This window comes from Falco peregrinus, chromosome 9 (genome assembly GCF_023634155.1).
Source record: "Falco peregrinus isolate bFalPer1 chromosome 9, bFalPer1.pri, whole genome shotgun sequence".
Taxonomy (NCBI): domain Eukaryota; kingdom Metazoa; phylum Chordata; class Aves; order Falconiformes; family Falconidae; genus Falco; species Falco peregrinus.
In genome coordinates, this window is record NC_073729.1 from 28,859,139 (window position 1) to 28,885,546 (window position 26,408).

Consider the following 26,408-nt stretch of genomic DNA (forward strand, 5'->3'; position numbering starts at 1 on the left):
TGAACTTACAGAAGGCTTAAGCACTGAGTTTATCTTAATGATCTGTACTCCTGTTGAATGGGATGAAGTGTGGGAAAGTTGGAGAAGAAACAGTGAGTCTGGGTTTCTGAATAATTAAAAAAAAATTTGTAATTCAAGTGCTGTGTAACAGAGAACAAAAATTTCTCAATAAAATGAAGCAAAGTGACATTTTTGAGGTACATATACAAAAGCCAATGTGCACAACAGTTTCTTTGAGAGGATACCAAAGGTCTCTATGGCAAAATGATTCTCATTTTCACATGCTGCAGCACAGCCACATTTTACAGTTGCAATGTGGATATCCCATGAAAATACTATGAAATTAGAGGTCCCACTTGTTAAGATAAATTCAAAAGAAGACAAGATTTCAAGTCTGAGCTTTAATACCAGAACACGATTTCTTGAATTCATCTAAACAATTTAAAATCCCGTTTCAAATTCTCGTGGCACTAGACTGGCTCAGAATTGAAGGTCCACTTGGCCAATTAAAAAAAAAAAAATAATCCACCAACCCCACCTCCCCCCAGACTAAAAGATACAAAACGGAGCTTTACAAAGAATAAATCAGAACTGAAGGCAGCTTAAGGCTTCATGAAAATACTTGCCAAGTTCTGCTATTACTTGTGTAATCCATTCTTTAAACAGACTTCAGTGGGATTGCACAGATACAATGCAGAGCAAAACTGGCTCACACTGCCCAGTTTGAGCAAGATACAGTCACATTATCTTTCGCAGGATTTAGAAAGACAGGAGAAAAAGTTTAATCCTTCCTGCAAGGATCATTTTATTCTCCCTTCCCCAACCCCTTGAGTACAATTAGAGATGACTTACAAAAATTAATGCCACACACACTAATAAAAAAATTAGCGTGGGGCAAAACTTAAGTCTCAGTATTTTGGTATTTTTCTGCCACATTTGACAGAATTAAAAAATAGACACAGCACGGCTTTCATCTAGGCATCTGTTGGCAGTACAATCAATACAAGATGATATAATGAATCTGGATAATGACTGTTTTATAAAGCTGTCCTTAGTCTGTTGTTGACCTCCTGTACCAAAATCTAGCCCTGTAGTCATCACTGCAGGTCATGAAGCCAGGATTGGTAGGAGAATGGACAATACAACGGACAATGCTGTTGTGCCCAAGAGAAAGAAGGTTTCTCCGTTCAGCAGTTCTTGAATCCCAGCAGCAGAGACTTATGGTCCTTTCATCTGGCAGCAGCACATAATCTTCTGTGTGGTTGAAGACAGCTTGTGTCCTGTGTACTTGTCGTCCACTCAATCCAGCTCCTAAATACATGCAGCAAAATATTAACCCAAACAGGATCAATTTTAGAAAGGTTTCAAAGACCTAAGAATAAACCTCCCGTAACTATGAATTTCTGCAGTCTACAAAGGAACCTCGTTTTCTCAATCTACCATTTCCCCATACAACAGGTGAATCAATAGTATTCTTTTGCAGTTATATACATGGTATATTCTATAATTTCTTAGAGGACAGAGAGATTATCTACTCCAACCACATCAGTGAACTCCAACCACTCAGTATGAGTACAATCACTTAACTTTTAAGAGCACATTTGCCTTGTATTTTTTTTGTATGAGGCTCACAGCTGTAACTAAGGGGAAAGACCACAGTTAACGAGAACCTGTGTATTTTACTATCAATGACAACTTTTGTTTTTAATGTACTTATCATATGGCACATTGTATGACCTACCCTGGCCATACCTTCCCCTCCATACCCTTCAAATAAAATGTACGTTTTATATATAGGCATTTACTTTGCAATACATCTGCAGCCTACCTGATATTTTGCAAAAGTTTGTGAAGCAAGTGCTGCACCCTGCTGGCTGAGAGCAAGTGAGAGAAAAAGGACCGTATGCACCCCAAAAGCTGATACACAAAGTTTTCTATATCCTCTCCTCTTTCACACTATGAATCCTACTGCTTAAGCATGTTACTGCTTGATGCAAAAGCCTCCCCCAGCACAGAGCTGCTATCATATGCAAAGCCTCTACATCCTTCACCATTTAAGTCCTGCTGTGATCAAAGCATGGTATTGTCAGCATGCTCCTTGCACACAATTCCATCCTTGGGGGTGGTGGGGGGGAAGAAACAAATCAGTTATTCTGAAAAATAGCTATATTGCCATGGCTTACTAGAGCCATCTTTTGCAAAAAGTGCAATGGTTAAAGCAATTGCCCCAAAGTATGGGTTCAGTTCCCCCTGTCTGGGTGGGTACTCTGCAGGAAAGCGGCCTATTCTAACCAGAAATGGGTTAGGTATTAAATTTTGACCCTTCCTGTTTAAATTGTGCCCCTAGCCTATGAATAAATAGAAAAGTCTCAAAATAAAAATGATCAAATGATCACCAGCAAGAAAAGTGATGATGCTGTTGTTTTAATAATCACTGTTTCTAAACCTGACGAAAAACTAGAGAACAAAATCTTCTGCACAAGCATGCTAGTCCTGAGGGCAGTGTTCTTTTTTTACTTGTCCTTAATTTAGTGATAATTTCCCTCCAAAGCAATGGAGTAACAATGTTAGCCTGAGCAGGTTTTGGAGACTTTTCTAAATATGTTTACACCGACTAACATACAAAAATCACAGCTTGTCTTCTGGAATTAGTCTACATTAAGTGTTTCCAAAAATTTAGGGCAATTTATCCTCAAAGCAGCAGTCTCCCATTGCCTTTAAGAACTGCTATTCTTCTGACAACATTATCACACATGTTCATGGGTCGGTACCTGAAAAAGAAGGTACCTGGAAGGTCACCTGCCACATACCTGTGTATTTGACCAGTGTTCGACCAGTGGATATCTCCCACAGTTTAGCTACAGAGTCTTTTCCACTTGACAAGATGTACTTTGAATTTTTGGAAAATATAGCAGAACAGACTTCGGCTCCATCATGTGCCTTCTCAAAAGTAGTGATACAGCGATTTGAAACACCATCCCACAGTTTGATGCATCCATCCTTACTTCCCGTCACATACATGTTTGCACTTGCGTTGTAATTTACTGAACATATGGCATCAGTGTGCTGATCTTGAGGATTGCAAGACACAAAACACTGGAAAGTATTGATATCGTACAGTCGTAAAGTAGGGTGCTGGGTACCAACAAGTATGAAATCTCCAGAAGGGTGAAAAGAAATTGAGCGCAACATCTCTGCTTCCTGTTTGATCAAAAACACACAGTTGGTGTAAGAAAGAAAAAAAATAGTAATCTGAAAGTGTTAATTCTGGTGGCATTGAAGTGCTAAAAAACTAGTTAAACTACTAGTTAGGACAATGTGTTCTGTTTTTGCAAAACAGAAAATGCTTCCTATAGGATTAAAATGTCAGGCTACCTTTAAATGTACTTTTTAAAAAACACGTTTTACATTTTTAAATGCAATTTTTGTCCTAGAGCCGCTTGCAGTGCCTGCTCATTTTTGGGATATCGCACAAAAGTTACAGGCTTTGTCAGCCAGTCACACCCCCCAAAGCCCACCACCACACAATCCCGAACCCTCCTCCAAAACAAAGATAATACAATTGACTTCAGTTACCTGTATTAGATTTGGTCTAGATTAACAAAAAGTAGACAGGCACTAGATTTAAAGAATATAGGTAGCCATTATGCACAAGTTCTTAACATATAATTACCATAACGTCTGCAAATTTTTTAGCTGCGTACTCCTATATACCTAACCACTTAAAACTCACACATAACTCACTGATAACTCAGCATTTATACATTAAAGCTTTGGTTGCTCTGAACTGGTATTGTATCGAACCTGTATATATTTGAAGGCTCTTTTGGCAGAAGGTTTTGAATAATCAAACAATTTAAGTGTGTAGTCCCTTGAACCAGATGCTAGGATCTGTTCTGTTGGATGAAAAGCTAAACACGTAACTTCATCCACATGATCGTACAGAGTCCGAATAACGGGGTGATTTTCCATGTTTTGCTGCGCTGTCTCATTCATCATGACCTAAAAAGAACATTCAACAAGTCAGTGTTAGAAAACAGAACACACTTTTGACAGGAAAAGTAGGTTTTATGCTTGCCACAGCAGCCAAACAACAGCTACCTTTCTGACACGTGACTAGGCACATAATCAGTATTATATTAAATTATTTGAAGGCCCATTATATAGTGTTGTCAGGTAAGATCCCTCTATCTTTACAAAAGTTGACTGACTTGCTCAAGGAGAAACTGGTTTCAGTAGCAGAGAACTAGTGCAAAAAACTGTTACCACCTTCATAAACAGTCCAAATCAAAATACTTGTATTCCCTTAAGAATTAAGGGAAGCTGTATCAACTGGGAAAACAGCAACATTTACTGAGAATGTGGTGTGCATACTGTGCAAACCACCCCCCTCCCCGCCTTTTAAATTGCTACTTGGTAACTGTACTGCAGGAAAAAAACAATGAATCAAACAAATATGTATTCTGTGAAACTGTTCTGAAACACACAGCCACTGGAGAATGTAGAGGCCAAAAGTGTAAGTGGGTTCGAAGATGAACTGTGCTCATAAAACAAAACAATTATCAGCAACTATTAGAAGCAATTTCTGGCTCAATTCTCTAGACTGCTGCCAGAAGTTACACAGGTATACTTGCCCTATTTCTTCTTCCTTTTCTTCAAGGGTACTTTGTGAGCCGCTGTTGGAGTAGGAAATACGCCGAGACAGATATTTAGTCCAACCCACTGAGCTGGCCGCAAGGCACAGACATGGCATGAAACAGACAGCACCTCATGAATTCACAAAGCGGTTATGATTCAAGTCATATTTTACCTCAATAGGCATAGCACTTTTGGCCAACATTCTCTCTGTATCGAGAATTTTTATTGAGGCATCAGCAGATCCTGTAGCTATTAACTGTCCATCTCTGCTATACGTAGCTACACGACATGGTCCTTTATGAGATGTGACATAACAAGTCTCATATTCAGAAGCCTCGGGAGACATGGTCTGCACATCTGCATCAAATTCCAAGTCAATTCCTGTGCCTGGAGCTACCGTATCTGACCGTCCAATTGCATATTGAACAGCACTGTCATCGTTCTCCATTCCTGAAAAGAAAGAAGTTGAAGCACTTAAACCAGGTTCACCTTCTCCTTAGACAGACAGCCCCTGCTGAACAAGGCTAAGCTAGCAGAGCAGATTTGGTTGTACAGCAGGATTTCTCGTGACACATGAGAGGTACTTTGTCTACACTAGAGCAAAACACATTTCTCCAATTAACTGTGGAAATACAACCAGCTAGTATTGTAGAATGTTAAGTACTGGTAAATGCACTGGCAATCGGTTACTGGAGCCATCAACAGGCTTGTAGTCAGCTCTTCGCAGAGGGAAAACCAAGTCCCAACACCATTACATGAGATCCTAGCATTGCAAATGGAAATTTTTATTCCTCTTCACACCCACTCTACAGAAGGGTTTTTTTTGTTTGTTTGGTTGGTTTTTTTTAATTTCCAGGATACATCTACAGAACAAAGACAGTTCAGCACTGGAAGTGGTAACAGGGCAGGCACAAGAATTTTCAGCTATGTGCCCAACAGTGGCCATCAACCAATCAAATGCAACAGAAAAGATTTTGTTGCTTTCATGTACAAATTGCATGTCTAGCATTCTTATTTCAAACAGACACAGGGCTTCATATATTTATACCCTTGGAACTCAACTAGTTCAGGCAGCAGAACCAGTTCAGTTACAATACAGTGAAGACATGATGTTACTGCTAGACCTCTTCCAGTAACTTAGCCAGCTTGTTTCAACAGCAGCTCAGGTATTTTGACTACATACTTGTGGCACAGATGTACTTTCAGAGAGAAAGATGCACAGAGAGAGAACAGGCAATACCTTTGCTGAGGCCCTAGACTCCAAAGCTTGTTTTCTTGAGACTGACATATGAAGGCTAGTGAAGACTGCCAATGGAAGGGCGTGCTCCCTTTCCAACAGTGTTCCAAAGAATCATATAGAAAATATTTCTAAAATTGGCAGAGAACCAGGTAGGTCAATCTTCTATTAGGCCTGTGAACCCAGTGATCCCGTTTACTGGAGTGTATTTTTCAGAACGCTGCCAGTCACCCAGAACCCTGAGCAGGTACTCGTATGCATTACAGAAGTTCAAACAAACAGAATCTGACAACGCTTATTGATCTGTTTTGATTTTAATGCATACAAAAAGATGAAACACAAGGCTAGAATGCCCTTCAAAATGAGCCATGAAGGCAAAGGCTGTATCGCAATATACAAAATTTTGTCTATTACTAGACAAAACCTTTGTGTAAAAGATGTCTTTTCAGTAACACTGACCTCTTAATTCACAAGCATTTATGGTAGGGATTTAGAAACTAGACTTTTATGTTAGCTTTTCATTCCAGCTTACCTAACTTAATTAGGTGCAGCAGTTGTTCAGATGGTGCACAGACCGATTGTGGTTTTATTTCATTTATCAAGCCATTGGCAATATTTATGTATCCATCATATAGCAGCTGACTAATTATCAGTTTATAAAGTTGCTGACGGTCTTTCAAACTGACTTTTGTTCTATACATTGTGAGCAAGGAATGCCTTGGAGGGGCCTGAAATAAAGAAGAAAAATCACATACAAGAGACTTGCAGGAAACAACCACAACCTTTAAATAAAGCACATCCAGCTGAATTTCAGTGCAGAGACCAAACACTACCATATTTTATGGAAGAATCAGAGACACAGAAATTAAATGGGGGGAAAAAAAAAAAAAGGAAAAACCTGTTGCACTTGTTTGCTGTAGGAATGAAAACCTGGCCAATAAACAGCATGTGAACCGTATTACCGAGGCAGGGAAGCCGGGAACAGCGCGGCAGCGGCCGGCATCGCTCCCCGGGCTGGAGCGGGCACCGGGGGGCGGCACCGCGGCAGGCGCAGGGCAGGCGGCGGCCCCGCAGCCCCGACCCGCTCCCGCCCCCCGGCCCCGCCGCCTCTCCCCGCCCGGCAGACGCCGGCGCCCGCCCGCCCCCCTCCGCGGCCGGAGCGATGAGCGGGCAGGGAGGGGGCGTGCGGGAGAGGGGCTGAATGAGGGCGGGCAGTGCTTAGCCGGAGAACGGCGGGCACACAGGGCGGGCTCCGCAGGCCGCCTCGGGCGGGAGCCGCGGGGGGCGAGACCCGGCAGCGGGGCCAGCAGCGAGGGACAGCGCGCAGCGGCCCCGGTACCTACCGACCCTTCCTTCTGCCTCCCTCGCTCTCCCCCTAAAATGGCGACCGGAGCCCGGAGCGCATCGATCGGCGGCGGCGGCAGGGGAGGAGGCGGCGGCGGCGGCCGGGACCGAAGAATGCTCCTCCGCGAAGGCTGCTGCATCGAGCGCCCGCAAATCGATTGGAGGCGACTCTTGAAGGAGAGAATCGCACCATCACATGACCGTGACGCCTCGCGCGCGCGCCCGCGCCCTGGCAGGTCCCGCTGTGTCACGTGACGGGTGACGCGCCGCGGGAGCCCCCGAGCGACGGGGAGGGGCGGGGGGCGCCGGGCGGAGCGGGCGGCGGGGCGGCCACCGGCAGCGGCCGGGGGTCCCTCTTCCCCACTTCCCCTCCGGGGCGCCGCCGGGGCCGGCAGCGCGGCGCTCGGGGCGGGGTGCGGGCGGCAGGCCCCGCCGGCGGGGCAGCCCGGGAGCCGCGGGGGCCGGCGCCTCACAGGAGGGTGGCTGGTGGTGGGGGATGGGGGGGAGGGGGGCCAGGGCTCTTTTGTGTCCCAGCTGCAAAGCTCCGAAACGCTGCCGCCGCTGAGCCACCGGGTTCCCGGACACGGGGACGTGAACGGGCTGTGAAATAAGTTGTGGGCGCTCAGCGCTGCAGGCCTGCCCGGCGGTTTTGGCCGCTCAGGCAGCACAGTCGCAAGCACCTCCCGCTGCCAGGCTGCTCCGTCCGCCAGCAGGCTGGGTGCCTGTCCCGAGCGCACCCCCCCCTCCCCACAGCCCTACTCACGTCAGCCTCAAGAAACGGCAGTCGAAGTGGTCGCGGGTCAAGGAGGGGGGTCGCCATGCTACCCATGCCCCGTGGCAGCTGACGTCTATCACATGCTGCAGCGACACGACGACCTGACATCTTCTTTTTACCTATCCTGTATGACTTGTAAACACCAACACACACACCAGGGTCTCCTTCGCACTTGTTTTCAGCACCGCTGAGTCAGTTAAAAGTTGCCTTCGATGGCGGTTCTTCAGAGGCCCGGAGTACTGAACCGAGTGTCGGCTGCCGCTGGTCCCTCAGCGGCCTGGGTCCCCCTCACGGGTAGGAGCAGGAGCAGGAGCGCTCGGGCAGCCGGCACCGGAGGCAGCACTGCAGCCCCACGCTCCTTCTGCGCTGCTACCGACGGGCTGCGCTCACCGCCCACCCGTCCCGCGTCTCTTCGGGACCCTGTGCGGTTTGGGCCGCTGCCGCGGGCTGTGGGGTCACTGCCGGCGGGACGCGAGGGGCCGCTGCCGGTTCCGTAGGCCGGGCGCTGTGCCGGGCCGGGCGCCCCCTTCGCACTTGTCCTCAAGAACCGGCGGCACGTGGAGCGCTGCCCGCGGCCGCGCCCCCGGCTGCGCGCGAAGCTGCGGCCTGCTGCGCCCTGCCCCGGCCTGCCCGCGGGGCGCCCGCCGCGCCGGCCCGACACAATGGCCCCGGCCCCACTCGCGCTCGGCTCCACGCGAGGTGGCAGCACCGCCGCTCCCTCGGCCCGGGTCGGCGGGTGCGTGCACGGAGGAGGAGAGGGGGGAGGCCGGTGCCTCGCGGGATGCGGGACTAACCTGGCGCCCTTCCCCCCGCCGGCGGCCGCACGCCGAGGCCGCGGAGGCTGCGAGGAGGGGACGGTAGTTGTAGCGTTGCCACAGGTGGGTGGTCTGGGCGTACGCGATTTGCGTAACGGAAGACCCGGCCAGGCAGAGACTTTGCGGAGAAAAGTGTGTAAGCGGGGCGCCGATCCACGCACTTGGAGTACGGAAGGAGCCAGCGGCGGAGAGACGGTACGTAAAATACGCATGTAGCGCAAACACCGCCCTGGGGGCGGGCGGCCTGGCCCTGCTCGGGGTACGCAGCAGGCTGCCGCTGCGCATGCGCCCCAGAGGCTCGCGGCGCCCAGGCCCGGCCCCGCGACGAGCGAAGCGTGCGGGGAGCCAATCCACGGGCGGGTCGGGTGAGGAGGAGCCAATCAGCGGGCGCGAGCGGCAGTAGAAGGGCCAATGGCGAGAGGCGCTCGTTTAAAGGGTATTTAAAGGAGGGCGGTTTGAATTCAAACCGCCGCGGCGGCCGGAGGGGGTGACAGGCTGGGGTGAGCGGCGGCGGCGGGCAGCGGTGCGGCACGGCGCGGAGGGGGCTGCTCGCCCGCCGGAGCCGCTGGCGGGGCCGGGCCGGTGGGAGGCTGCGAGTGCGGGCTGACGGGGCGGTGTGCGGTGCTGCGGCGGGACGCTAGGCTCGGCCAGGCCCTGCTCGGGGCCTGCGGCCTTCGAGCTGGAAGGTGGGGGGAGGCGATCCAAAGCACGGTGTTTCTGTGGAGCTGACTGCCCTTCGCTGGGTCTCATCTGTAGGCTGAGGCATACGTAGCTGTTCTTCTCGACACTATGGACAAGAGTATGAAAGAGAACCATTCCGGATACCCTAGTCGTGCTGCGAAGGTAAACGAGTCGTTAGGTTGGCGAGTGCGTCCCTCCTGCTCGCACAAGCGCTGCTGGTTTCCAGCTGTCTTTGGTAACCATTAACTGTACTAAATAGCAAGAAGGGGATAGAAAACTGCCTTGAAACAAGGTTTTTCCGCAGGCAGGAAACAACTTATACTGTTGTCTGTCAGTAGCTTTTGCTTGGAGAGAACAGTGCTTACTTTTTCATTTTTAATGTTTGTATGTTATAGTTGAATTGGAAATCCTCCTACTTGTTCTAAGTACAAGATCCCTTAAAGAGAGAGCAAATGAGTGTAGTCAGTTTATTCCACATATGGCTTCCAAAAGCAATCCCTGTGTTAACATCACTAATAAGTGCCTGGGCAGCAGTACTCAAGATCATCCTGATTATCTAATTTTTCTATATAGAAACATAGGCGATTTATTTCTATTTTAATTTAAAATAAAATGGGTCCTGGTAAGGTTTTGGAATAGCGTAAGCAAAGCTGCTTTTTAATCAAGCTGTCAATATGTCATTTTTAGTGAATTGAGCCAAAATACTAAATAATACCTAGGGAAGAAAAAAGTACAACTTTTTGCATAGGTATCGTTAGAGGGTCAAAAATGTGAGAAGCTAGTAGTTAGTATTTGAACTTAATTGTAGGCCAAGTATCCCAGAAAAAGTAAGAAATTATTAAATATAAGCCTAATGTGAGCCTACGTTCCCTCATTGGAAGCAAAATGTTAAAAGCAGATAGCTGAGCCTTTCTAAATTTGCTTTATTTTACTGAAGTCCCATTACAGTGCAAGGTGTCTTAAGATCAACAGCATTAAAGGAAGCAGTGACTCAAAGCAGTGTATATTTTTATAGTAAAGATTTGTTGTCTTAATACTTTTGGCTGATGCTCTTCAGATGTGTGAGGAGAAGTTCTGCTAGCTATAATTAAGTGTGCTGTTGTAGAAAACTGCTTTTTCTTGTCACTGTAGAAATTTAAGAATGTTTTCATTCTAAAACATAAGATGAGACAACCCTAATGTCTCTTGTTAATGTGCTTTGTGGGGTTTTTTCTGCTCTGCTGAATGGGGAATGTAAAGGTTATAGTACGCTATTCTACTATTAATATGTAGTATTTTCTCTTTGAAGATTTCTAATCCCATTGAGGATGGCCCAAAACGTGTCCCTGTGTCTCAGCATTCTGTCCAGAGCCAGTTACTGAACAGTGGAGTTCAAGCACAACGTGTTCTGTGTCCTTCAAACTTTGCCCAGCGAGTTCCTGTGCAATCACAAAAACCTGCACTGTCAAACCAAAAACTGCCTAACAGCCAGATGACACAGCAGCCCCGACAAAAACTTGTCCAAGCAACTGCTAGGTCTCAAGTTCCAACCAAGAACAATGAAAAACCTCAACAGGTTCCAGTACCTGGTAATTCTGTGGATGATATGCGTATATTTATATAGTTGTGGCCCTTGGGGGATACTTCTATTTTGTGAAGCAGTGTGCAGTGCAGAAAGCCTAAAGCTGCTGCTGCTGATGTGGGACAGTTCTGCAGAGAAGTACTTGGTTGTGCCCCAAAACAGAATAGCAGCATGTACTTCAGCTTAGATGTTACTGCACTATCCTTGTTGCCAACTGAGGACCAATATGGGTGTTTAAAAGTTTCCCGATGCTCATTAAGCAGCTGTGAGTTAATTGGCACTCATACATCAGTTTTCCCACTATTCATGTTAATCTCTGATATGTGAGAATACTGTATTTTTTTTTTGGGGGGGGGGGGGTAGCTTAATGGTTTTTCCGACTTTCAAGAAAGCTTTTTAAATTACACTTTGATGGCACTGATAACTGCTATGCTGCTTTGACAATAGTGAGTTACACTAGGTTGTTTAAAATGTCATTGCATGTATTCTAGGAACAGTTTCAGATACGGCACAGAGGTTAGATTTGCTCCCATGTGAATTTTTGTGTTGTGTTCATGCATCTGGTTCATGATGTTGATCTACTTCTCTACACAGCAAAAAATCCTGAAGCAGAAAGCACCTCTAAACAGAAAAATGAGGAGACTGCTAAAAAGAAAAATGAAGAGACTAAAAAGTAAGTTTTATGTCTAAATTGTTCTAGTTCACAGAGTCCTGTTGGATTAGGCTTGTTTTCTAACTTCCAGGACTTAATGCTGCAACAAAGTTGCAGCTAAGCTGATAGCTATTTGAGCCCCCTGGTTGTGGAGACAAGTGGCCTTACACTTCACAGGCAGGACATAAACTCTAGGAAAGCTTACTTTGACCTGGTAATTCTCAGGAACAAGGACTTCTTGTAATCTAAAGAAAACTTTTGGCTAAATGGGTACAATAGCTTTTCCCATGAGAGAACACTGATAGCCACTGCCCCAGTCACAAGATGTACACTTGAAAACAAAGCCCCCTTCATATCTGCAAGAGACTGGAGCCCAAGGATGAAATTAGATTTTTGTAGTATGGCTAGCTTAAACAGTTCTGACATGCACTAGTAATGTGTCTCTAAGTGTACTGAAATGAGCCTGGCTTGGTATATGCAGTCTTGATTTTGTAGTAGTGTGGTTGAGGTTAGTACCTCTGCGCATAAAGGAGGAGACTGGCTTTCAGAAATTTATTTTGAAAAGTGTCTGTGTATTTTATCCTCTTGGTCATCTTTTAAAGACTAAAACGTAGTTCAGATCACTAAGTATCTATGGAACAGGAGCATTATAGATTGTAAACCTGGGAGTCAAAGCCCCCACAAGTATCTAGCTTTTTTAACTCTCTCCTTCCTCTTGCAGAAGGCAATGGTCTCTTGATGATTTTGAAATTGGTCGTCCTCTGGGGAAAGGAAAGTTTGGAAATGTGTACCTGGCACGTGAAAAGCAGAGTAAATTTATTCTTGCTCTGAAAGTGCTCTTTAAAACACAACTTGAGGAAGCTGGTGTAGAACATCAACTACGAAGAGAAGTTGAAATACAGTCTCATCTTAGGTAAAGTTTAGTGACCTTTATTACTCCCTGCTTTATTTGTGTTCAAACAAAGTAACCTTGTTTATGAAAACATATCCTGTTGAAGAAGAGAGGCTTGTTTTTAAACCCAACACCTTGAAATTGCTAGTTAGGATTCTTGCCTTTCTGCACCAAGATATACCTTTGTTTAACTTGCAATGAAGTAACCTCTGGTAGTGAATCTTCCTATTTTTAAAAAAACACCACCCAAAACAACAACAAAAAAACCCAACCCATCAAAAACCAAACCACAATCCAACAAACTCAGATCTGCTGCTTGGAATTGCAGTTTTTCGAGTGCACTTGTTTCTGCTATTCTGCTTCCCGGAAAATAAGCCCATCTTGCTGAAGAAATTGTTTCTTAAAGTGTTTAAGCTTAAATTCCAAACCCCGTAAGAGTTGGCACCTTCAATGGTAATCGCCTCTTCCAGCAACTGTAGAAAAGTATGTTCAAGAAGATAGGAATTAGCCAAACCCTTAGCTAGCTGTTTGCTTGTAGGGAGTCTAAGCTGCTGCTTTGATAAACGCCATCTACATGCCATGAAGCTCTCAATGGATATGTTGTGAGCTGAAGGAACACTTGCAAGATGTTGAAGTTCCTCTCCTTGTCTTGAAAGTGAAGAGGCAGGAAAGAGAAATTAAAGTTATACAGACAAACACCTTGTTCAGAAGAATGTTTAAATCTTTTTGCAGGCATCCCAACATTCTCAGATTATATGGCTACTTCCATGACGTTACAAGAGTTTACCTTATTCTAGAGTATGCACCTCGTGGAGAAGTCTACAAAGAACTTCAGAAGCTTACCAAGTTCGATGAGCAAAGAACTGCTACTGTAAGTCTCTGGCTTCTTACATGTTACTTGCTCTTCATATCTGGAATATCTGCAGGATAAAGTTAGCTCTTCAGATGAAGTCCTGTATTCTGTTGTGCGAGACTGAGATTCCTTAGATGCTAGTTTGCTTGTGCACTTGTAACAAGGAATAAGTTGGGAAGACAAATTACTGCACAGTACTAATATAATGTTCATCATTGCTTACTTAATATTGCAAGTGCTTGGTCACTCCAGGCAACAGCCTGTACTGCCAGACTTCAAGGGTTTAAGGAATAATTGCTTTAACTTAAACTACTAATTATGCCTAGAAAAGGCTACGCTGTAGCTAGATAAGCTAGAGTAACAATGTCTTTAAAGATTTGTTCTCTTTTCAATTACAGTACATTACAGAACTAGCAGATGCCCTATTGTACTGTCATTCAAAGAGTGTGATTCACAGAGACATCAAGCCGGAAAACTTGCTGCTTGGGTCAAATGGAGAATTAAAAATTGCGGACTTTGGATGGTCTGTACATGCCCCATCTTCTAGGTGAGAATGCAAGATCTATCTTATGCAGTGACATTTTCACTACAGAAGTATTTCAGCTTTCTTGTCAGAGTTGCAATTGTGGAATGGAGGTAAATATGTACTTCCTAAAAATACTGGGGGTGTGTGTGTGGAAACCACTTCAGAAGCAGGCTGCTGCAGCAGAGGTCTTAATAGTAAACTGGTGGATGAGAGGGAGTGTTATTACCCTGTTTTTTATAACTTGTTCTAGGTTTAGCAAGTTTTGAACTATACAAATGAAGAAAGCTGGTATACTGGTGTAGGGTTATAGTGGTCCCTGAGATGAAAGATCGGCACTTGTGTTCAAATGCCACACTAGCAGTACTTAAGACATGGATTATTTGATCGAGCAAGTGGAATGAAGGAGGGATAGGACTGATTGCAGTGACTGAGATGCTTTAAAACAAAAGTAGATTTACTGCTGGTGCTTCTTTTGCTGGGTGTTCTGGTGGTGCTGACTCTATCCAGGCTAGGCTGTATCGAGGTACAGCTGATTTGCCAGCATTAGCTTTTATCTGGTTCTTGAAACGTATCTTCTAATTACCATAGTAAGAAAACCGTTAACTTGAACTTTTCTTCAGGAGAACAACTCTCTGTGGGACACTTGACTACCTGCCTCCTGAAATGATTGAGGGAAGAACACATGATGAAAAGGTGGATATTTGGAGCCTGGGAGTTCTGTGCTATGAATTCCTTGTAGGGAAACCACCTTTCGAAGCAGAAACATACCAGGAAACTTACAGAGCTATTTCCAGGGTATGTGCAAACACTTATTTGGATTAGCTGAATTGTGCTGCCTTTCAGTTCTATTGTCTTATTGAAGCTTAACAAATGGTCATTTTGAAGAAATGGCATGTACTGTAACTAGAACTGTATCAAGACAGTGATATGCAGGAAACTAGATTCCTAAAACTGTCTTCAGTCATTCAGCGGAATGACTATGAGACCTTAAGTTACCTTGTCTTACTTCCTTGGTTAGACCCTGTTTCTGCCTGCATCTGAACTTCTACTTCTTTCCTAAAGCAATTAACCTTCTCAATATCTTTCCTTGTTTTTTAACTTACAAAATGAATATTTAGCATTCACGGTGTTACTAAAAATAATAAGCTTAACTTTTCCTGTTTCATACCCCAGAGAGGTTCCAGCAAACCAATCTTGTTTGAATGACATTGAAAAATATGCTTGCTTAACTTCTACAAGCAGCAAGAACCTTGTTTTCATCAGAATTATGATGAAATCGTTTAATCTCATCTCAGCTGGCATAGGTGCATAGCCCACAAGGCTGACACACCTTTAATTTCCAAGATACATCATGGAGGGTAGAGTTCTTTATCTCTAGTTTGGTTATTGCCAAAGAACTTTTGCATCATCTTTAGTGTCCTTCCTTTTTCCTTAGGTGGAATTCAAGTTTCCTCCGTTTGTAACAGAAGGTGCGAGAGATTTAATTGCAAAGCTTCTGAAGCATAACCCATTCCATCGACTGCCCCTGAAGGATGTACTACTTCATCCCTGGATTACAGCAAACTCTACAAAGATGCCCAACAGCAGAAAGAGTGATGTTGCTGCCCTACCGAGAACACAGTCTTAGCAGGAGTAACCTCATGGGATCAACAAGAGGAGTCTTGTACTGTGACTACTGTAATGCTTACAACATGAAAAGTGTGTCTTAGAATCTTAATTGCAAATTGAATGGAGATCTTTGGGGTGGCTGTCATCTTAAACTCTAATTGCAATGTAAAATGATTTGTTTTCTAGCTGGAGGTTGTGGAATATTTAATATACTTGAAATCCAGTAACATTGGGCCAGGTTTGTTGATGTAAGTATTAAGCTGTTCAAGGCTCTTATGATGTGGTCTGTCCTGGTAATGGTTTGTTGCTCCAAGAAGAGGAAGCTGTTTTAGCTTATTGAACAGTGCAATATCCTGGAGCTACCTGTCTCCTAACTTATTGGGCTGCTAAAGGATATCCCAACTGTGGTGTAATCTGAAACTGAGCAAGGTGAATGTGTTTCTAAGTGTCCTAATGATGTGTACATTATTTTTGTTTCTATCTTGTCTAAAATGTTACCACTTTTAAAAATAAAGACTTGTTATATACTGTCACTAGCATGGTAAGGTTCCTTTGACATTATCACTTCCCCTGGCTTTGTCTAACCACTTGTCTGTCATCAGTACAGCTTGACTTCTTGTCTATGATCATAAAATAAATTTACTTCCCACCTCTGTCGAAGTTCTTTGTGCTGGTACCAAAAAGTAGGTGTGGTCACTTCCTATTCTACAATCATAACACAGGATTACAAGGTAAGTACCAAATGTGTTGCTACTTATCTTGCAGGTTTTCTCCAACCACTGAAACCTAGGCCTGCTGTTTCCTTTTTTTAGTGCGGTTATGGTCTGAAAGGTGTGGGAAGTATTGTCATCAAAGCAGGTATGTAACAAGAACTAATGTCAACACCTGGTGGTGTAACATGTTATTCCCCAAAATCTAGCAAGGGTCAGGCTACTGGCCACCAAAACACTAAATGAACCCCCACCTCTTTTCCAGTAAAACACTTCAAGCCAACTAAGAGAAAGCAATTTATTGTATTTTCATTATAAGACTTTTAATGTAATCTTCACTATTTTACAAACCATTTTTAAAAATGATCCTTTTACAAGCAAGGATTCTAGAATTAAAATATATTCTCAAATTAATTTAAAATATACTTCGTAAAAAAAACCCAAAACAAAACCCAAAGAAATTGCCAGTAGTTTAAACAACCATATTTATTTTGATAGATAATCTGATTTCTGGTCATAATTTAGATGAGGTTTTTTTTTACTGCAAGAAACTCTCTAGTTAGTGCTGGTGACTTTTAAGTGTATTTGCTTTGAATGATTCCTGCTTTACAGAAAGTTGTGTGGTTTTTTTTTTTAAAGTTTGTATATTCCTTCTCTATCAACTTAAGTATGTTTTGTCTTAAGCTAAAATGACTCAAACCCAAGGATGCCTCATTCTGGAATTTTTTTGTTATCCTTGGTAACAGAACATTGCCCTAACCTGATAAAGAGAGAGAGGGCATGTAGAGGGAAAAAACCAACAGAGACTTCTGTGAACAGGTGTGTGTGTGTGTAGTAAAACTTACTGTTAAGAAACAGTGACTGCCCACTTGAAATTTAGAAGACTGTAGCTGTTCTAGAGTGTAGAGGTTAATGGAAAGCTACAGTACTGCTGGCTGCATGTTTTCATACCATTATAACCCTTTAACTGCTGTGCAGATGGGTAAGAACTGCACTATCAAATGCTTGGTAATAAGCTTCTAGCCACACACCAGGTATATTAGTGGCAGATTAGTCAAAGGGTAAAGGCTGAGCTTCCTTGAGGGACAAGCTGATATGAAACTTAAGCTCTACTCAGAGCTGGCTCAGCAGTAAGCTGAAGTTAGCACTGTGGACAAGCTGCCAGCTTCAGCAGCCACACTGCAAAGGAGGCATGAAACAGGAAAAACCCAGGTTTTTTTGAACAAGTAGTTAGTCAAAATGAGCTTGACAGCCATTCCTCCTTTACATGTGGGTACATTAAGCAGCAGAGCACTGGCTCCATAGAGCAAGCCAAGCAGCTGTGATGACAAGCTCTTTGTGACACAGCCTACAGCTCCTGTGGAGCCAGGCCACACTGCAAGGCTGATTCTCAGTATGTCCTGCTCCTAAGGTTGGTATTTTGAGCAGTAACTATGCAATACATGTCTACAGTATATGCTATATTTGTAGTATTCATCAAGATTAGAATGTGTACCTGCTCACTGCTGCAGCTGTTTCCACATTAGGACACTAAACCCTCACCTGGGCTTACAGCACAGCTCCACTGAGACCAAGCCCTTGTCAAGGGGTTCTCTGTTTTCAGGTGGCAGCCTCTAGTGTCAGCTTGCTTCCACAGGGTGGAGAAAGTAAACTACCACTCTCCCAGGTTTCCTTGTCTTAGAGAAAAACCTCTGGTTAGTCAAAGGGTAGCAATAGTACAGAGGTACAAGGATCTATGTGGGTATGACTCATCTTCCTCAAGCACAAACTCTTGCTCACTCACTTGTGAGCCTGAGAATCCTCAGTGCATCCAACCAGCCAATGCATTGGACTTTCTGAATGGGAAAGGAGTTAGGGGGCAATTTAATGTTATGGCTGAGTGGAATTAACAGGTTGCTTGTAATGAAAAAAATTACTTGCTCCTCATTCCCTCCCTCAGCCAAGTCTCATCCTAACCCCAGGCCTCCCTCCTCTCAGTTCACTAAATTTCAGGGTGGGGAGGGAAAAAATTTACTCTGCTCACCAGGGTTAACATTCTGCTATTTACTTTAATCAGGTTCCTATATGAAGAGATCTGTGTCAGAGCCACCTTGGGGTATATGTAAGCACAAAGACAGCGGAAGACAATGTAAGAACAGCAGACCTGGAAGGAAGAACAGGTCCAAACAAAAGATCTGGCTCGAGCTCTCTCATAGAAGCACAGTAAAAAGTCTGAAACCCAGGTTTACCACAGAATATTACACTGACTACCTAGTTTTGGGATCCAGTATTTGGATTAATTGAAAGGTGGTATCTGAATATATGCATGTGCAACTACATTCTAATAGGGATAGTGTCCAAATAGGGAAATGAAAAGCACCTCTAACTGGTACATTCAACAATTTGTCAGATAAAAGCACAGGAATTGCTCTTGAGAAGCTATGAATTGTAATGTCTAGACTTCAGACACAGATCTGAGTTTCATCCACAGGAGCAGAAAGCTGCTAGGGTTAGTTTTCAGATTAAAAAGTGTGTCTCCAGTACAAAGCCAGATCTCAATACCTTAAAACCCCATGATACCTTGCCTCTGACTTGATGATCTTTGGAGTATGTTCACATAGGAGGTAATTCTGGTTACACTGATTGCAGTAGACTCAGAACTTCTTCTGAGTCTACAGGCATAAAAAAAATATTAAAAAAAGGATTTCAGTACGGCCAGTTCCTAGCCTATAAATAAATCATTTTTTCAAACAAAATCTTGAAACATGGAAGCACCACAAAGGAGCTGTAGTTTCAGAACAGTGCATCACCTATTCTGGCTAAAAAATTATCACTGTGCAAAACCTAATCATACAGGTACTCCCACCTAAGTTAGCTCAGCATGTATGTTGTATTGCAAGACTAGAGTCATAATATATGCCTTTTACAACAAAAGAAACACCAACCTACCACCTTAGATTCCAATATACAGCCTTGCCTATATATTCTATATATATATTTTATGAATAACTATTCATATAGTAGGATATTGTTTATTTCACAGACCATTAGGAAAAGAATCTTCCTCTGTTTTCCCCTACACAGTAATAAAATAATTCTGCCACTCTATTTTGACAAGAAAAAAACCAAAACCCTGAAGGCCCAAAAAGCTAGATTATAAAGACCCAGAACTGTGTGTTCTAAAGAGACTGCTCATTGTCAAGCATTTATATTACCACTTGCAGTGGAAACAAGATACCATTGTAACAGGTTTTTTTACAGAAGTGGCAAAAGGGGAAGAAGATAAGGACAGCTCTCTTCACAGTGTAAGATTTACCTGAATCAACAAGTAAGAAATGCAAGTGGAGGCCAGCATTAACATGAATCCAAATAAGTCTTTTAAAGAAATTTAGCAACTTGAAAATTACATAGATACAGAGCATTTAAAAAAATAGAGTGAAACCCAATAGGAAGTCATCATGGATTTGGGGCAGGAGGTTTGAAGAAACCAATCTTCCGGCAGTATCGGACAATAAATGGCACAGAAACTATAGTAATGCTGATTCGTACTGGAGCAAACAATTTGTGAATAGCATATGCCAGCACAAATGTGCTTGTACCAGCAGCCATTTTAGATTGCAATGATGATTCACTGAAACCAAGTTTGAAGAGAACGGCAGTCATATCCACACCACTGGGGAAAAAGAGAACAATATTTCTTTAGTTTATTTTAAGGTTGCATGCTAAAAAATAAAAAGTGCTATTTTTTCCAGGGAATTTAACATGGCATACTTCCAACTCCGGAATTTATGTTCATATTAGATGTTGTTAAATAATAAACCCAAGGAATTATTTCAGCAGTAACAGCTTAAGTTAGTTCTGTAGCAACAACACATGCAATATTTTCAGATGCACGTTTTTTTTTTTTTTTCTTAAATTGACAAGTTCCCTGTGAAGTCAAGTATGTTCTTAATTTTAAAACTGTATAGCTGCAGCATGTGCATGGAGAATACTCAGCCCCCATGCTCAACCTTTGGAGATAAGATTCCTCTCCTTTTTCATTTTAAAAAAGAAATTTGTGAATTTGTGTTGTAAATTAATCTTCCAAAAATTTACAGTAAAGCCTATTCTGTGTTTTGATGAAACTTATCACATTAATATAGATCAACCCGAACCAAATAAGGTACCTGTTGTTAGGCTTCAAGTGTCCTAACAGGAGTACAAAGCTGTTAAAATGACAAGCATCTTACCTAAAATCTAACAAGTGAAGGAAGTATTAAGGATCTCAGATAAGCATTATCCACCAAATCCATTAATATTTTAATTCTCTATAGACATAGCAGCTTTCATCAAGGTTCCTACATTTGGAGTAATTTTCCAAAAGAAGTTGTTACTAACTTTTCCCCCTTCACTTGACAGTAAAGTATCTTGTAACTGGGAGTTAAATCATACCTGAAGGAAAAGAGTTTCATTGTCACCCTGTGCAATGATATAGTAAATGAGAGACATCAGACATTCACACTTTTCCACTGAAGTCAAGGGTAAGTGGCAGGGAATGTTTTTAGAACAACGTGTTTCCCTGTCTCCTCAGCTGAAATCCCTCATGCTCAACAGACATATTTATAACCGATGCATTCCCACCAGAAGCCATGTACACAATTTCCCACCTGACTCCTACACAGTTATCTAGTATTTTCTTTTTTGAATCTAATCCTGTTTTAGTGGCCGTTGCCTTCTGCAGCTGAATTGCAGAAACTGAGTTCAACACCCAGAAAAATAAATTTATCTCTAAGCTCCAGCACTTTGGCTCTATCTTTACAGACCACACTACTGTGTGAGAATAAAAGATATCTCTGCAGAACAAAAATAAATTCTCTCATCTGGTTAGTTACGCTGGTGCAGTCTCTGCTATTTTTGCCTACTCACCATGGATGGTGAACCTATGCAAAAAGACCACATACATTATTCTTCTCTCATGCCTGATGGGAGATTAGATCCATTTATGGATCCACCTACACTCAACATTCAGAAGATTACTCTGTATAGACCAAACAGGCATAGAGTACGCGTGTCCTTCCAGAAATAAGCACAATGGTAAGATATTTTTCTTGGCTAAACCATTACTTAGAGACTACAGACAACTGTATAAACCTCACCTTGACACAGCCAGGTAGAAGATTCCTAGAGATACTAATGAAATTCCAACATGGAATGAAACCCCTACAGCACCATACTCTTTAAAAACTTGTTTCAGTTGCTGGGATTTGTTGAGTTTCTTGTTTTCACCACTGAGATCTGTGGCTGCCCTTTTTGGGGGTCCACCTGCATCCTAAAAAGAAAACAATTAAAAGTATTTATTAACGTTAAGCACAATGTCATATTCTAGTCAGTTGAACCAATATGAAATAATGAAAGAACTGGCTTGCATACAGTGCTGTTCGGAATACTTTGGGAAGATAGTAACACACTCTTACTCTTTCACATCAGGACAGCAGATGCCTGTGGCACAGCCCATGCAAGATCCCTTTTCCCAGCTATTCATATCAAAGGAACGCACTGAAATTAGTGCAAGTTCTTACATAACGCAAGTTTCATAATTAAAAATTATTACAGTCCCAGTCTTCCATTTGATTCAAATATGCATCAAGGCACACCCACACAGTTGTTTGAGAGATGAGACCGAGGTGCCAAAGAGATCTTTGCTTATACCCACTGCTCAGCTTTATACAGTGAATTCTTGTAACACAGTTTTTTGTTCAAGGGCTAAGCAGCTGATGGCACTGGAAGACTACGATACCACACTGATGCCGACTTACTAACAACTTACTAGATAGCAGGGGTCCAACATTTAAGTTCTTATAAATCACCCTCTGTAGATCAGCTGAAAGAGGAAGAACTGGGGAAATGCTACTGTTGACAGTAGTTGCTGTCAACATATATACAACAATAGTGTTGCCATGGTCTAGACAGTAGCTACACAGACATGGCAGTGCTGGTGTAAATAGCCTAACTTCACTGAAAATGTTTGTCATTGTAAAATTTATTGACAGCTTTTTATCTGGGTAAATTTAAAGTGCAGAAATTCATTGTGAGACATACTCCAAAACCCAATCTGATAGTGCAATGCAGGCAAAGAAGGGCATATATGCTGCTAGTAATGACAGCCCTTGGATACGTCCTCATACTTGCCATAGAAGAAATACTAACTAGAGAAAGAAAATGTTTGCACAAAGACCTCAGGATTTTTCTCTTAATTAGTGAACGGTTGTCAGGAGAAATTAGAAGAGTCCCTTTTCAGCTGAATTCAGCAGCAGTCATGACAATATGACAGCCAGACTAAAGGCCACTGCTGCCCACAGGACAGGTACAGCTACTGAGTGCCTGGCACCACTTTGTCCTACTGTAGGTCGGTTTCAAGGCACAAACTGGAAGAAACACACTTGATTAATCCTTGGATTTGGCGAGATTGTCAGTTAGGATACAAGATAGATGCCTCTTACAACACTAGTGGTAGGATGAACTTGCTTTAATTGGCAATTTCAACCACACAAAGCACACCACCACCCCAAGCCCCCCCCAAACCTGTTTGCTGCTGGTTTTATCTTTTTTAATCGTAATTTGTATTCCTTTGTATTTCGACAGGAAAACACACTGATACATAAATATGTATTTAGGGAATTGTGTAGCTCAACTTACTCTGCTTATTGTGTATTTAAAATATTCAAACATAAAAAATAATGTTAGATTTTTTTTTTTTGGCTGATAAGCCAAAGCAGTATTTCAACAGAAACTGAAACTTGACTCAAGAAAAAATGTCCAGTAGAAAAAGAAATCCTTTATTGCTTAAGCCAAGCAGTTTCAATACTAGAAGGTAAATGAGGAAAACATGTTTAAATAGATATGTTTTTAAGCAAGCTTATTTAGCAAAATAATGGATTAATAGTTAGATAATTAACTACTTTCAGCCACTGCAAGTAATGAGATTCAATGCATGGCTGTACTACATGCCTGCTACTTCAACATGTTTCAGAATTCATTCTCTTACTCTTCAGTTTTATTATAGGAAAGGGGGGATGTCGAGGGGCGGAGGAGGGAAGAATGCTGTTTTAACTCCCGGTCTGTAAAATATAAGTACTGAGTTATTGAATGGAACTACATAAATAAACTGAACAAAATAGCCTCATAATACCTTCTGATAAAAGCTGTCCTAACATATTATTCAATCGACATCACATACTAGTCAAGAACATTAATTTATTCAACAGTGTGATTTTCTTAAAAGCCAAGCATGGTTTGAATGGTATTTTAAGATTTAATAGCTACAGTGAATTTTTCATCCAAACAAAGATGATCATTATCTATTTAAGGAGCCTGACATGAAGATTTTTTTCAGACAGCTGCCATGAAGACAGGAGCTGACAATCTGGAGAGATACATAAGCCTCAGAGGAACTCTTGGTCTTATAGCTGTGTTTGCAAGATGGATCATAAGGACTGAAAAATAACTTGTTCCCATCATCACATTTCAACTCACTCATGCTCTCGGGCTCACACACCAGGCAATTTCTGAACAGTTCCACTTGAACAGATATTACTTGGACTACTCAGTACAGTCATGCCTGAATAACATACAACTTAGCAAAGAAAGCTGCTTGTTTTCCATATAATTTTGCTACAATATTTCTGCTAGAAAGCCAATTTTATTCACATCACTTAGGCAAAGATTCAGCTTCTGGACAAAATAAGGCAAGAATCTGAAATATCACATTACGCTTTGTAACGGGGCTACAGAAATTAACCTGAAAACTAAGGTGTAGAAATTAAACTGTAAATGAGGCTTTGTACGGAAAGCTCACAGTCATAATCTTGGCACAAACAGGTGTAAAGCAGGTCCGCGTCTCCTACAGAAACCCGGCATCAACATGATTTAATAATGTACTGCGGTGTAAAGAAGTCACGTGTGAGGCCTTCATCTGCTTTGCTCCCTCTGCCAACTCAAATTTAAAAACAAAAGAAGTGGCACAAATTCATACTTTTTTCCCCCCACTTCCCAGCTCAAACGAAAACGTAACCGAGGGTTGAAAGCCCAGTGGAACTCGCAACTAACGGGGTGCGTGGCCTTTCAGCTGCCCCTGGGCGCTGCCAGCCACCGCCGCCACCGGGCTACTCTGTGTCGGCATGAATTCCTAACAAGCCCTTCTTTTAGTTCTTCTTATTCTTCACAACTCACCTGAAGCGCTCAAACTCTGAAAGCCCCCTGGGAAAACATATACCCCTCCCGGGGTGCTGCAGGCCAGCCGAACCCCTAATCTTGAAGGCACCCCCAAAAAGCTGGGAAACACTCCCAGGCCGGGACAACTTGTGCTTTAACCAAAGCTACATTAATCCGCTCCCCGCCAAAACACCTCCCCCCGGAGGCGCAGCCGCTGCCCCCCTCACACCGCGCAGTACCTCGGGGGGGGCTCGCAGGCACCCCCACCCTTGCCCACCTACCTTGGCGGAGCTGCCGGCGGCAGCTCGCAGCGTTACGAGCGGCAGCGGCGGGCTGAGGCCAGACCAGGCGAGGCGGGGGCCGCAGCGCAAGGCGCGGGGGGCGGCGGCGAGCGGGGGGCTGCGCGGGGCGGCCGGCGGCCGCAGCGGGCCCAGGCGCGCCAGGCGGTACATAGCAACGGCGCAGCCCCGGCTGTGTGCGCCGAGCGGGGCGGGCGGCCAGGCCTGACAAGCCGAACACCCGCCCCGGCCGGCGGCGGGCGCCCTCCTCCTTAAAGGGGCAGAGTCCTTCTGGAGCCAGATTTGGTGGGCTCTGCCCCTTTAAGGAGGAGGGCGCCCGCCGCCGGTGGGGGCTGGCGGCTTGTGACGGGAGGGCGGTTACAGGTGCCGCTGCCCGCTGAGGGGAGGCGCGCTGCGCGCTCTTAGTCTGAGGGAAAAAAGTCTCTCAGGATGGCGTGTGGCCACTCGGGACGGTGTGAGGCAGCCCCCTGCCCCATCTGGGCTGGCTGAAGCCCCTCCAGCGCCCGTCTGGAGGGAGCTGTAGGAGCGCAACCACAGTGGTTTTACAGTGTGGCCCTCCACGTAGCTCGCTAAGCGGGGATGGTTGCCTCTTCAGTCCCCTTGGCTGTATTTAGGCCTGTAAGCATGGAAGGGGAGGTGATGCCTGTCATTTTTTCGAGTGCTCCCAAAGACTGTGTGCATATTGAAGTGGAGAAGTGGTTAAAGTATCGTTGCTGCATAGGCTCACAGTGCAAGCAGTTTATTTAATTACTGACTTTATCTTGAAGAGCTCTTGTAATCTGCCAAGATTTCAAGGTGTAGGGCAGAGTGCAAACACAGAGCTTTTCCAGTCACAAAGGGTTCATAGCATCTCTGAGACCAGAAGGAGCCTTCCAGCAGACACTGAGAAGGTCTTGCATTTATAGCCTTGCTTCTATCTTAAAACCACAACAGGAAAAGTAGGAATTAAAAATGCCATCGAAGTGTAACATCACTGTGGGAGAATTGTAGATGTCGGGGGGGAGGATATTCCTGGCAAGTGAATCCCAGTGCCCCGGGGAGCTGTTTCGACCAGTAAGGCTGTGGCTGCTGGGAATGATCTGTCCACATGGCGTAATTTTCAGAATCTGCTTAACTCTGGTGATTTCTAGACCTTTTGTGCTGTGTCAACCATTCAATGTTAATGCTGCTTAATGTGGTTTAATATCTGCAAGTTGACCGCTATCTTATACGATGCCAAGGCTTTTTGTAACTGCTATTGCTGCAGTTTCCTGAAGTGGCTTCTTGCCATCACAGACAAGGCTGGCTCACTGTGGGAGGAAGGGTAAATATTGCATAACTACATTAATGTACTGAAACAATGCATCCAAATGCTAAGCTCCAGCAATAAAATGCTTCTCTTTTCCGAGACGCTAAGCCTTTCCTCTTCAGGCACATTGTTGTTTTTGCAGTGATGTAAGCATGCAGGGCCGAGTACAATAGGAGAACTGTGTCAGATAAATAAGAGGTTTTTCCCTCCGGAAGAACTTGCCGTTTAGGAGTACAAGCTGGAACTGCGCAGGACAACACAGAATGGTACAATGCTGAAACAGCATGGTGGGTGGCTCTGGTTAAGTGCAACGCACCACAGAACAGATGGGTTTCAAGGAGTATCTTGGAGGACGAGAGG

At 43.8% G+C, this 26,408-nt stretch overlaps 3 protein-coding genes across 5 annotated transcripts; 1 reads left to right on the top strand and 2 right to left on the bottom strand.

Annotated features, from left to right (window-relative positions):
• Positions 1 to 103: 103 nt before the first annotated feature.
• Positions 104 to 8,176, bottom strand: CSTF1 (cleavage stimulation factor subunit 1). 2 transcript variants are annotated; one of them, XM_055813495.1, is made up of 7 exons: positions 7,983 to 8,176; positions 7,219 to 7,389; positions 6,408 to 6,603; positions 4,811 to 5,088; positions 3,805 to 4,002; positions 2,811 to 3,201; positions 104 to 1,311 (listed from the first exon to the last, which is right to left on the bottom strand). In XM_055813495.1, exons 1-7 carry the CDS (start codon positions 8,100 to 8,102, stop codon positions 1,052 to 1,054), a joined length of 1,614 nt encoding a protein of 537 aa, XP_055669470.1. In that variant the 5' UTR covers positions 8,103 to 8,176; the 3' UTR covers positions 104 to 1,051. The 2 variants fall into 2 exon arrangements, with proteins under 2 accessions (XP_055669470.1, XP_027640285.1); XM_027784484.2 differs by lacking the exon at positions 7,219 to 7,389.
• A 479-nt stretch (positions 8,177 to 8,655) lies between these two features.
• On the top strand, positions 8,656 to 16,115 carry AURKA (aurora kinase A). Of its 2 annotated transcripts, none has more exons than XM_055813493.1 (9): positions 8,656 to 9,004; positions 9,566 to 9,652; positions 10,779 to 11,058; positions 11,646 to 11,724; positions 12,425 to 12,616; positions 13,328 to 13,466; positions 13,847 to 13,995; positions 14,595 to 14,769; positions 15,410 to 16,115. In XM_055813493.1, exons 1-9 carry the CDS (start codon positions 8,657 to 8,659, stop codon positions 15,599 to 15,601), a joined length of 1,641 nt encoding a protein of 546 aa, XP_055669468.1. In that variant the 5' UTR covers position 8,656; the 3' UTR covers positions 15,602 to 16,115. The 2 variants fall into 2 exon arrangements, with proteins under 2 accessions (XP_055669468.1, XP_055669469.1); XM_055813494.1 differs by lacking the exon at positions 8,656 to 9,004 and adding an exon at positions 9,234 to 9,309.
• A 461-nt stretch (positions 16,116 to 16,576) lies between these two features.
• FAM210B (family with sequence similarity 210 member B) lies at positions 16,577 to 24,997 on the bottom strand. Its single transcript, XM_055813496.1, has 3 exons — positions 24,743 to 24,997; positions 21,407 to 21,579; positions 16,577 to 19,944 (listed from the first exon to the last, which is right to left on the bottom strand). The coding sequence occupies exons 1-3, from the start codon at positions 24,911 to 24,913 to the stop codon at positions 19,728 to 19,730; spliced, it is 561 nt and encodes a 186-aa protein (XP_055669471.1). The 5' UTR covers positions 24,914 to 24,997; the 3' UTR covers positions 16,577 to 19,727.
• Between the last annotated feature and the right edge of the window lie 1,411 nt (positions 24,998 to 26,408).